The 12,591-nt window shown below is 37.3% G+C and overlaps 1 protein-coding gene across 1 annotated transcript in view; it reads left to right on the forward strand.

Moving 5' to 3' along the window:
- The window catches only part of PRTG (protogenin), a 111,849-nt gene that overhangs the window by 40,230 nt on the left and 59,028 nt on the right, over positions 1 to 12,591 (forward strand). Inside the window, exons 3-4 of the mRNA XM_014860447.3 lie at positions 10,603 to 10,747; positions 11,708 to 11,841. Of these exons, the coding sequence (XP_014715933.3) occupies positions 10,603 to 10,747; positions 11,708 to 11,841 (279 nt within the window). The remainder of the gene's footprint in view (positions 1 to 10,602; positions 10,748 to 11,707; positions 11,842 to 12,591) is intronic.

Genomic DNA, 12,591 nt, shown 5'->3' on the forward strand with positions numbered 1-12,591 from the left:
GTCAGTTTACTTCTTGCTCAGTTGCTGGTCACTCTTCAAGTTTGAAGGCTCCAAAGTGAATTGGAACTGATGATGTAAGAAGTTACAACCATGGTTTCATTAGTAAAGCCTGGAGTAGACAAATGTGTGGTTTGAAAGAGTAGTGTCATAGAATAAACTTTAAGCTAATACATACACATATATAATATATGTATACTCCATGATGGACTCTGAAATTGTGGACGTTCGAGAGTCTGAGATAGAAATCTCCCTGTTTTCTTGATGAGCTACTTATAGATTTCTCCAGGGCTACAGATTGGTGACTTAGAGCCATGGAAACAGCACAGAGGCGCTGGAACGTGACTACTGGCCATGTTCCCTTACCATTTAGGACTCCCCAAGGAGGGGGTGTGGCGGTAGCAACTGGTGCAGCCCTTGACCAGCTCAGGCATCCAGAACCCCTGGCTGATCCACAGCATTAGAACACTGATGTAACCTTGCATCAAGATTCTGACTGGCTGAAGTATTTTTTGTTTAGTGAAAGAATATTTTAAATGCAGTTTACAAAAGAAAGTGATGTTTTCTGTAGGTTAGGGAATAGCCTGTGAACTTATTTGAAATTATTGATGGCTTGCCATTTCGGACTGTGTATCCATCATTTTTAGTTGGTTTTAAAATCAGCCTTAAATATTTTATTCATTGCAACCTTTTAGGAGCATGAATGGCACGTTAGCTTATACTGCAGTCATACATTTCCAATGTAGAAACATATATGCTGCTTTGATCCAATAAAACTTTGGAGAACATTTTCCTCTTAGCATCTTTGATCCATTTTTGGATTTTTTTCTGACTATAAATCATAGAAGCAAATTATTAAGTAGACAGGTGAAGAGGAGGAAGTTGCAAATAAAATAGGCACTTACGTTTATTGTGTTTGCAAGGTTGTTTTTGAGGACGGCCCGTGTTTCTTGAGACCTTATTTCTTGCCTATTTTATAGAGCTCTGGCCTCTTAACAGCACTGCTTTAATGGCTTCTTGTGGGGCTCTTGGTTTATGTTAGCACTGCCTGTGGAGGGAAGAAAGAGGTCAGGTTTCACAAGGAGGCTGTCGACTTGTAAAATCGTACCTAACTGGCAGAAACAAAGTCCGCGTCAAGGAGAAAGCTGAGATTTGTGTAAGGACATGAGATGGTTTGCCATTTAAATAAGTGCAAAATATTTCTATAATGCTGAAAATAGTTTGTGAACTAAAGTTTTAGGGAGATCTAACATTCGTTGTAAAGGGCGTATTCATTTACACGGCTTAATGCCCCACTGAAAAAAAATCAAAATAGGAAAACAAATACTTGCTGAGAAGCAAAGCTTAAGACTGTCATGATACAGATATTCATATTTGCATGCTTTTCTAAAGTTTCTAAGTTTTGATATAAAATTATATGTAATTTTTTAATTGAAAGTGGTTTTTATTCAGACATTCCTTTTCATGTAATTTTCAGGTTGAGGGCACTAGTTGGGGAGAGAATCAAACATCCATAGATCGTAGGTGATGTCTATCTAAAGAATGAGAAGTTCAAAGTACTAACAAGGAGGTAGACAAAAATTAAGGAGGAGGGATTTTTATTAGGTAGTGAAGCAACAGTAGAAAATTTATGCAGATAAACTCTTGAATCTATGTCCCATATAGGCATATAAAATTTATTTTAAAATATCAGTACTTTTCCTTAATATGTGTATTATAGAAAAATATATAAACACACAAAAAAACCCACCAAACATAATCTTATCACTAGAGATCTGAACTTAATTACCTGTCTTCTTGTAATCTGTCCCACATTATTTCATATTGAAGTAGGGGATTTTATTGTCTTCAAATAATTTATTGGTACACATTAAAAATGGGAAAATTATTTCTGTTTCTCTGCATTTTATGTACCTTTATGTAAAAGCTACATAATCTGGCTTAGTAGGAGAGAAGAGAAAAATTTTAAATCTTAGGACACCTTTGCCTTTTATTAGGGCTTTACAATTTATTTTTATTGTGTAATGGTCACTGACATCCTTTATTTACCTTTCTTTCAGTCATCATTCTGAAAGTAAAGGCAATGTATTCATGACAAGACATGCTATTACCATTACCACCTCCAGCACCACTACTTAGAGCTTGCTGGGTGCCAGGCAGGGCCTGAGTGATGCTCATATTATTGTTCTGTGTGTGTGCACGTATGGCTATGTATATGTAATTTAAGGTTATTTTTACACCATCCTTCTAAAATAGTAATATCCCCATTTTACTGAGGGATACTGAGGCTTGACGTTAGTAACTTCTCAAGGGCACACAGCTCGAGAATGCAAAGCTGAGATTCTAACCCAGATCTACAGTTTTGTGTGTGTGTGTGAGGAAGATTGGCCTTGAACTAACATCTGTTGCCAGTCTCCCTCTTTTTGCTTGAGAAAGATTATCACTGAGCTAATGTCTGTGCCAATCTTCCTCTATTTTATGTGGGATGCCACCACAGCATGGCTTGATGAGTAGTGCTAGGTCTGCGCCCAGGATCTGAACCTGCGAACCCCGGGCCGCCAAAATGGAGCACACAAACTCAACCACTACACCACCAGGCTGATCCCTCGATATGCAGATTTTAATATCTTCACTCTTAACCTCAAGGCTATCCTTCTTTACCTCTTCCCGGTAGCCACCTAAATTGTGCCCTCTATTGTACTAGATTTTATTCCTGATTCTCTTTAAACCAACTAAAGATAAGAATTTGCCTTAGTCTTGATATCCTTTACCTCAGTTTTCTAATGCCTTAACTTCTATCATCAAGAAATGAGAATAAATTGAAATTGGAAAAACAGTACACATGATTCCTCCTAAGCTTATTCTGACAGAGCCTCAAAGGTAAGAAATTCTTTTCTCTGTTAATTTTACATGTTATGCATTGCTATTTTTATAGGCTGCTATTATAAAAACTCAAGGATATCTTTCTTTAAATCTTAATGACAGTCCAACATCTGACCCATTAGTTTAAAAAATCAGGATGATAGATATTTGAAAGTGTTTATGTGATCAATCCCTGGACTAATTTTATAGTTTCCCAGTCTTCCTTAACGTGTCCAGTTTCTTCTTATTCTAATGAAGTAAGAGTCTGTAATGGTGTCAGCAGTCTATCTGATCTCTTCTCCTCTGTTCTCCATTCAGGAACCATACTATCCTCCAACCTTTCAGGTATATGGGCCAGAAACTTTAGAACCATTTGAGTCCTTCCTTCTTTTTCCCTTGAACACCTAATGGCCAAATCATGTTCTGTGTGCAGTCTCTCTTAGACGTGCCCTCCATTCCATTCCTGTAATCTCTTCCCATCATTCAAACCCACAGCCAGTCTCTCATCTACTGTTCTAGTAGCCTCTTAAACAGTCTTCCTACCTCTAAGCTCTCCCTAGGTATTTGGCTTTTTTTGGGGCTGGTGGGGGGAGATTAGCCCTGAGCTAACACCTGCCACCAGTCCTCCTCTTTTTGCTGAGGAAGACTGACCCTGAGCTAAAATCCGTGCCCATCTTCCTCTGTTTTATGTGGGATGCCTGCCACAGCGTGGCTTGACAAGTGGTGCATAGGTCTGCACCGAGGATCCAAACCGGTGAACCCTGGGCTGCCAAAGTGGAATGTGCGCACTTAACCGCTGCGCCATTGGGCTGGCCCCTAAGTATTTGGCTTTTTGATGATCAAATGTATATGAGCTTAGAACTAGGAGAGTAATAATAAAGGAATAGTTAATATTCCCATTAAGGAAACTTTTTAAAAAAAATAGATGTTTATTAAAAAAAATATTTGATTCTTAAATAAACTTTAGACTGAGGTCGTATGATCCAGTGTACAGGCATTCCTACCTTTCCTAACAGGTTCCTGGAAATAGAGATACTCTTGCTTGGGATGAGAGCCATAGCTTCAAAATCCTAGTATGCAAGAGTTTAAAGGTGTTATTCTGTTTTGGAAATTTAGGTATTTAACACATATTCTTACCCCGCCAGAAAACCAATGCATATTAACTTATACCTGAGCCATAGAATTGCTTGGAAGTAGAACCAGTAATTTTTATCTTCCACACAAAGTTGTGGGAATTTCAAACTTTTCCTCATGAGAGAATTCACATAGGGTCTCTGGAGATTGCCTGGGTTCAGATGCCAGCCTCGCGCCTTACTAGCTGTGGAACCTTGAGAAAGTTGCTTAATCTCGCTGTGCCTCAGTTTCCTCAACTGAAACTTGGGGTAATAATAGTTGTAAGGATTAAATAAAACTAGAATATGTAATTCATTTAAAGTGCTACCTGGCAATAAAATATATGTTAAGCTACTGTTATTTTTGTCATTATTATAACTTCTGTTTTCTGCTCTCATAATTCTCAGTACATTTCCTTCATAGCATTTGTCACAATGTGAAGTTATATACGTGCATAGTAATTTAGTGAAATGTCTTTCTCCATCGCTAGACAGAGATCCCTGAGGGTGGCACCTCCGCTAGCTTTTGTTCATCATTGGAATTAGATCCTTGGCACCTAGCACTGGATAAATATTTCTTGAATGAATGAATTTAGAAGAGATTCCTTTAGTCTAAAATTTTTCTAAAATAAGTGTGATTAAAATCCTTCCCTAGATTGGGGAGATAGTTAAGCTGGCCCATTATTTTATGAATAATCGCATGATTCAAAACCTGCCAGCGTGGGTTGACTACAAACTAAATGAATGTTGTGATTATACAGATCATGGGATTGATATTGATGTGTGACTCATGGAAATTAACTCCTTTGTGTCGTAATTATAATGCATATCTTTAACAGCAGAAGTATTCACTGTTTTCTTAATATAAATACTTAAGATTGACTATTTAAATACTGTTGCATGCTTACTAAACAGTTTGGTTTTGGAGTAATTGATGCCAAACTACTTTTTTTTTTTTTTTGCAAAAACTAACCAACAATCTGTTTATTGAGAATGTACCAGCCAAAAAAAGGTTACAGATGTATAGTTGTCGTAAAGAAAGATATGTTTTCCTTTTGAAATAGCAAGGATATATACATTCAATTTTTCTAATAATTAAGCTAAGCATTTGAAAGATTTAGAAGCAAGGGTTGCTAAGGCACAGTGGTTTTTGATAGCATTTAAAATTGGAATCACATTTTTTATGAAATTATTCCTTTTTTGGTTTTAGCTATAGAAGCCTTTGAATTAGTAGGTCGAAGCTCCTTGTGAGTCACATGCAGCCATATCAAACAGTGGTGTATGTCTGGAGAATGTTTCTGAAGGGCAGAAGAGGGCAAATGAGAGCAAGGAGATCAATCAGATAAGAGACTTGCACAGTGGTTCCAGTGAGAGATTTGGGACAGGGACACAGGAATGGACTCAACACATGTTCAGCAGTTCAAATCAGTGGGAGCAGATGATTGGACGAAGGGAGAGCAGAAGGAGGAGTCAGTAGTGTCTGGCTCAGGTGAGTAGCTGCACAGTGGTGTAACAAACTGAGGTAGAGATGTAGGGTTGGAGGAAAGAAGATGATTTCATTTTGGACAGAATGAGTTAGAAGTGCCTTTTATAATTTCCGGGTGAAGATGTCCAGTAGGCACTTGGAACCATGAGTATGAAGCTCTGGAGATGATGATCTAAGCTGGAGGTGTGTTTTGGAGACTCAGCAGCAACAGGTGGGTGTACGTGAAAACTGAAAGTGGATGAGCACCCAAGGAGAATGTGGAGAGTGAAAAGAACAAAGAATCTCTGGAAGGAAGGGCAGAGGAGGGAGAGCCCCTGAAAAGGGAGACAGGGAAGAGGAGTCAGAGAAATAAGAGAATGAGGAGTGCATGGTGTCATAGACACTGTTTCAATAAAATAATAGAGGGGGAAGGCAGACTAGATATTTGAGGCATAAAGTCAGAGAAGAAGAAGAGGAAGCAACCAGGGTAATCTACTCTTTAGAAACATTTTGATGCCATGGGGAAGAGAGAGTGGATAGCTGCTAGAGGGATACAAGCCATAAAGAGACATCTGGAATTTTGTTCTTTTTGTGTTTTGAGTTTGGGAGAGACTTAACCACTTTTATAGGCTGAGAAAAGGACCCAGGAGAAGAGTGTGAATATACAGAAGAGAGAGAGAAAAGGCAGATATATCAGATTCCCAGAGGTGAGGGAAGAGGATGGGATTGGTGCTCAGATGGAGGAGTTAGAAACAAAAAGATAGCAACTTCTTTTCATTGTTGAATCATGAATGCCTCATTTTCTTCTGTCTCAGAGGTAATGGTGAGAGTCCCAAGGATTATCTGCCCTAGTCTTCTTTGGGAAAGATCATTTTGCCAACAGATTGAATTTTCAAAAGGAACCAAAAAGTTAGACATGTTAAGTATAAAGGGGTTTTGGGGGATTAAAAAAAATTCTTTTATACATCTATAGACCTTGCTGAAAACCAGAGTGAGATCAAGAAGTAGCCTTCTTGTGGCAATCATTTCCCAATATATATGTATATCAAATCATCAGGTGTATGCAATGTTATATGTCAGTCATATCTCAATAGAGCTGGAGGGAGGAAAGGAAACTAGGTTAGTGATTGCCTGGGGCTGGGGTCGGGGAAGGGTGGGAAGATAGAGAGTGGTAACTAAAGGATAGGGGATTTCTTTTTGGAGTGATGAAAATATTCTAAAATAGATTATGGGGATGGTTGAAAACTCTGAATATACTAAAAGCCATTGAATTGTACACTTTAAATGAGTGAATTGTATGGTGCGTAAATTACATGCTGTGTGATTTATATCTCCATAAAGAGATATAACTATCTCAATTAATCCCTCCCCAACCCCTACCCCCAAAAGAAATACCCTTATTGAGTTAGAGGATGCATCCATTTACCTTTTAGTTCTCAGAATTTTGTACTCCGAAGTTCTAGTGCATTTGAGCTAAAGTGCAGTTAGTTCAATGTTTATAATAAAAAAATCTTAGGGGTTTCATAGACTTATGCATCTAGGGGAAAAAAAAGAGGGAGCTGCTTAAAGAAAAGGTTCAGAGGGATTATATTGTTTGGTTAGATGAGATTCAGAGTACAATAACTCTGAAGTGCCTTAGTGATAGGAGGGAAATTACTCAAGGCAACAGAATGATTATTTTTATTCTCAGTATCATATTTATAAGAAATCTTACATAAAGAGCCCTCACTATATTGGCTTATGTAATCTTTATAAAAATTCTTTGGTAGAGGAGGGACAGATTTTTGTCTCTAGATAAGATCACTAAGATTTTGGATATCATTTGGAATTACAGCAAACAAAAAAATAATAAAAAGCATTAATTTCTTTTCATCTCAAGCCTTGGTATTTGTACCTGGGAAACTCCCTACATTTCTGGTTGCTGTGTTTAAAGACTAACAGAATTGGAGAAAATCCAAAAAATTTCCGTTCAATTCAACAAGTATTGTTTTAATGCCACTGTGCCATTCACTATCTTAAGAGATCCTGCAAAGAATGTGACCCACTGCTGGCCCTCAAGGAGCTCATGGTGTAGAAGGGGAGAAAAACTGTGAATAAGTGATTATAAGACTGTGGGATAAAAGTAACAATAAAGAGCTGGAATGTACAGAAATGGCAGAGAAAAGGGTCAGGAAAAACTTCCCAAAGGATAGGACAAGAGAACTAGGCTCTAAACTAGGACAGGATGTCATCAGGTGGCCAAAGGGACCTAGGATGTTTGAGAGAGAAGGAAATGCTCATATAATGCTCAGAAGTATGAAATATCATGGTGTATTCATGATAATATGTACTATTTAATAATAATATACTACTTACAATTCACTGAATTATTAATAGTTCAGTGTTCACGGAACATCATTGTAAGTGGTTGGAAATGAGCAGATAGTGTTTTGCAGGGATTAGTTAATTCATCAGCAACACAAAGCAAATTGGTATTTTTTGACTGTCACTGTGGAAGGGAGCTCTGCCGGCAGGAGAGAGATCACCTAAGAGGTTCCTGAATCAAAGAGAGGACTATTAGAGATGGAGAGAAGTCAGGTATGAGAGAGCTACATGAGATAAAACATACTGAATGGGGTGCTTGATTCATTGTGGGATAATGGAAGAAGAAATTGTTCAAATAGGTGGGGCTGGAGGAACTACTGCTTTAAGAAGTTAAACTATATTAGATATTTCAGTCTATAGAGAAGTAAAGGCTGGGGAAGAATAAGGTAAAATTCCCACTTTGAAGTCTGTAAATTGAATAGAAACTGGATTATCAATGACAGCCAGAACTCAGAGTCACCCCCTCACACACGGAGAAGGTAAATATGGGATCAGTAAAAGAAATCAGTATTTCATAAAGCAGACATTAGGCTTATGGAAACTTAGGTCCTAATCCTCCCCAAATATGAATGTATTCGACATAATTTTAGTTAATTATAGAAAGATAGACTTACCTTGTTATTGAGAAATCAGGCTTTTCTGAATGTGAATCTGATATTTTGAAGGTGAATATAACCATCTATTTCCTGATTCTAGTAGTTGGGTCATAGATTTGACCCAGAATGAAAATGTTTATAAATAGATTAACATCCCAGAAAGTGGTTACGGAAGCGACTAAAAAGAAAAACTGTATTGATTTTTAGTGTTTTTCTTGAATAGTGGTTCTCAAACATTTTAGTCTCACTCTTTATACCCTCTTATTATTAGAAAGTAAAACTGAGACATTTAAAAAATATTGATTAATTAATTTTAAAATGAAAATGATCCATTACATATTACAATAGCACATTTAATGAAACATAACCAATTTTCAAAGCAAAAAGATTTTATTGAGAGGGGTGGCATTGTTTTACATTTGTGCAAATGTCTTTAACTTAATAGAAGAAGACAGCTGAGTGCCCACACACGTCTGCTTCTGCACTGCGTCTGTTGCAGTATCGCCCTTCATGTAGCTACGGAAACCACTGTGCGCTCAAGAGAAATGAGAGTGAGAAAGGCAAATGATGATGATTATGAAAATGGTTTCACCTTGTGGATCCACTGATAAAAGCAGTTTGAGAGCCACTTTTCTTGAGGAAGTAGAAATTTTTTGTTATATACATGTATAAAGTTGTGCTTTACCCCCACTTCACCCTTTTTGGAAGTAGATGATCCTAAGAATATTTTCACCGTTATTCACTGGCTTTGTCCTGTACCTCTAAAGGCCTGTGACCCATTTACGGATTAGTGAAGCCAATTCCAAGGCAAAATTTGTTCCTCTGTGGCCTTTTACCCTTTCCAGTCGAATGAATCCTAAGTCTTCTAGTCCTTATTCCCTCCATTTTTTCCATAACTTCTCACTTTATTGATAGACTGTAAAGGCATATATATATATATATATATATATATTTTTTTTTTTTTTTGAACTGGAGTCTGAGGAAGGGGAGTAAGACCATCATTGGGGCCCTTTCTTTATATCCTGAAAGACTTAGCAGAGGGAAGGAAAACCACACTATAACTTGGAGTCTGGACTCCATCAAAAGGTAAAACCGTGGACACTGACGACCAGTTCCTGGAGGCCTGCCTAGAATGGCAAAGAAAGATTATCTCTAGAAAATATCAACACTTCACGATTTATCTATCTCCACTTTGGAAATACACGAGTCTAAAAATAGTCTCTTGAGTCTCTCTACCTTGTATTCGTCAGACACACCATTTGTCTTCTCTCTCTCCTTTCTCGTTCTGCTCCATCATTGCCACCTTCATTAGATTCCAAACACAGAGTGACATATCTGTGTCCAGTAAGCACCAAGTCTTCTGTTTTCGTTAATATGTCTGTAGAATCTGACCATTCTCACTGCCACCACCCAGGTCCGTCATTCCTATTTAAACAATCTGTGGGTCTTTAGACTTGAGGCTCTTCTTTTTTCAATCCATCCTGTGTAACAGTGCATGATTAATTTTTCCCAGATATGACTATTATCCTGACACTCTTTTGCTCAAAAATTTTCAGTGATGTCTTAATTTGTACCATGGTATTAATCTGCTTTATCTCTGCTCTCATTCCACTCTTCCATGAACCCATAATCTGAAATAGTCTACAGTAGTTAGTCCTGGTTGTTTCCTTACAGTCCTGTGAACACAGGCTGCACATCTCTCTCTTCTGTGCCTGCCTTCGTGTTATTCACTGGGAATGTCTTGTTTTTTCCCCTTCCACCTAACCCAATGGATTCTTCAAAACTCAATTCAAAACAATCCCTGTAAATGGTTCTTATCTGTCTAATCTGTCTTTACCGATTTCCCTCTCCTCTGAAACACAGTAGTATTTGAAGCTTGTACTACGTAATTTGGTATGTAATTACATACCATCATTGTTTATTTGTTTCAGTTATGTTAATTTTTCTTCTCCAAGTAGGTCATAAGTTTCTTGAGAACTCATTTAGAATTTCATCCTGGGAAAGACTAGACTCCTTGAGCTGGGCAACTGTCTGGTGGTTTTTCCAAAATTATTCCCTAAATTATCTTTGTGTTGCCTGAGTTGGTCTTACCTCTGGGCAGGAGTTCAAGTCTGATAAATAATATCTAGCGTAATGTTATTTCCAAGTATAGTGCAATATAATAGTACACGTGCTTATTCTGAATTTGTCAAACTTTATCTTATAGCTATTTCTGCATTTGAAGTTCAACCAGTTTCTACTGAGGTCCAAGAAGGTGGAGTTGCTAGATTTGCATGCAAGATTTCATCAAACCCTCCTGCGGTCATAACATGGGAATTAAACCGGACAACCCTACCTGTAACTACCGACAGGTAAATGCAGCTTTTGTCTTCGGAGATGATGCAGGAGTAATGAAGACTTCCTCATGAGACTATACAGGGGGAAAGACCATTATGGAGCTCATTTTCATTTATGGTAGCAATAATCAACTTCTTGAAGACTTTACAAACTTAGGCAAAGATCATCAGTCTCTGGCACATGGGGCATAATTCCTGGCTTTTGGGTTCAGATCAGAATTCAGATAGCCTATCTTACAGCTTTGTTCTTTTCCTCAAACGTCTTTTCCAACCATGGGGCCACCTGAGTACCTGGATTGCAGCCCAAGGATTTAGGAAACCAAATTACATTTTCACTGCTGGCAATAGCAGTACTGGTGTGAGGGTATCCAATGTACACCCGGGTAGCTGCCCACTTCTTTCTCTACCTTCCATTTCCTAATCTCCTCTCGACTATATACGCACACTTGCACACATCCCTAGTGCTCTGAAGGTGTTGAGGTTTAAGGATCAAGAACTTGATAGCAACTTCAAAAAGTTTGATTCCTGTCCTCATGAGTAGCAAAAATCATTTGCTAAAATGGTAGGGCACTGAGATGGAAGAATTTATTCAAGGAAGTGCTTTTTAAAAAAAACTTATGTTCAGATGTGTCTTGGAGAATACATCAATATTAATAGGTGAGAAATCAGGAATTTGAAAAAATTATACTAAGGTCGAGACCACCAGTTAGCTAAATCTAAGGTATTACGTCAAATGAGACTCTGTAAAATTAGACTGATAGATTTTACAAACCACGTACTGCCTGATTATTCATGTGCTAGAGAGCTGTATTGACTCAAATGGGAACAGCTGAATCAAGCTAGTGTTTTAAAAGGTCTTTAAAGTATTGCATCTGGCACTTTAAAAAGGTTGAGTATATTAAATCTTACAGAATGTATGTTAAAATAAAATAAAGTCTACTACAAAGAGTTTAATCATCTTTCTTCTCGTAACAGGATAACTACCCTGCCAACAGGAGTATTGCAGATCTATGAGGTCGGCCACGGGGATGCTGGAAATTACCGTTGTGTTGCTGCTACTGTAGCCCACAGGCGTAAGAGTGTGGAGGCCTCTCTAACAGTGATTCCAGGTACCACACAGAAGTTGTTTTTTCAGTTTTTATTGGCCCAGCTATTAACTGTTCTCCTCTGTCTATAGCAGTATGCCATAAAGTAGTCCTTTATTTTCATTTAAATTAGTGTGCTCTATTTGGAAAATGGTCATTTTTTAATCTATTAACTCTTCTTTTACGGGCTAACTTGTTTTATGTTATATCAGTGTCTTTAAGAAAGATGGAATATTTGTTCTGTAAATATTTCACTTTTGTTTTTAAAATGTAAAGTATAAAAAAGAGAATAATAATCATCCATTTCCACCAGAATTGTCCCTTGTCAGTAAAGATATATTTGTTTCCAGTTTGGTGTCTTTTTGTTTGTTGTTTTAAAAAAATCATAATTTGCATTTTTTAAAATGATGCATGCTTATTATAAAGAATAATGTGTGTAAAAGTGAAAAATAGAAAATTTTTGCATTAAACAATGTAAAAAAGTACAAAGATATAGGAGTGTCCCCAATTCCGGTATCCAGAAATTATCATTGTTAACAGTAAGTGAACATAACTTTATGTATTTTGCCATGCCATACATGAGTATAGTTAGAAGGGAAACAAACTAGAGGGATGAACATGAAGAAAGAAATACATACTTTATTAAGATAGAATTAGACATAGATGCTAGGTTTTATTTTTAACTAATTAATTTAAATTTACTTGAATATAGTGGAGGAAAACCTGGAGTAAAGACATTGGTGAACTTCACGTGTTTACTCTTCACAGGAGATA

The sequence above is a fragment of the Equus asinus genome, chromosome 2 (assembly GCF_041296235.1).
Source record: "Equus asinus isolate D_3611 breed Donkey chromosome 2, EquAss-T2T_v2, whole genome shotgun sequence".
NCBI classification, from domain to species: Eukaryota; Metazoa; Chordata; class Mammalia; order Perissodactyla; family Equidae; genus Equus; species Equus asinus.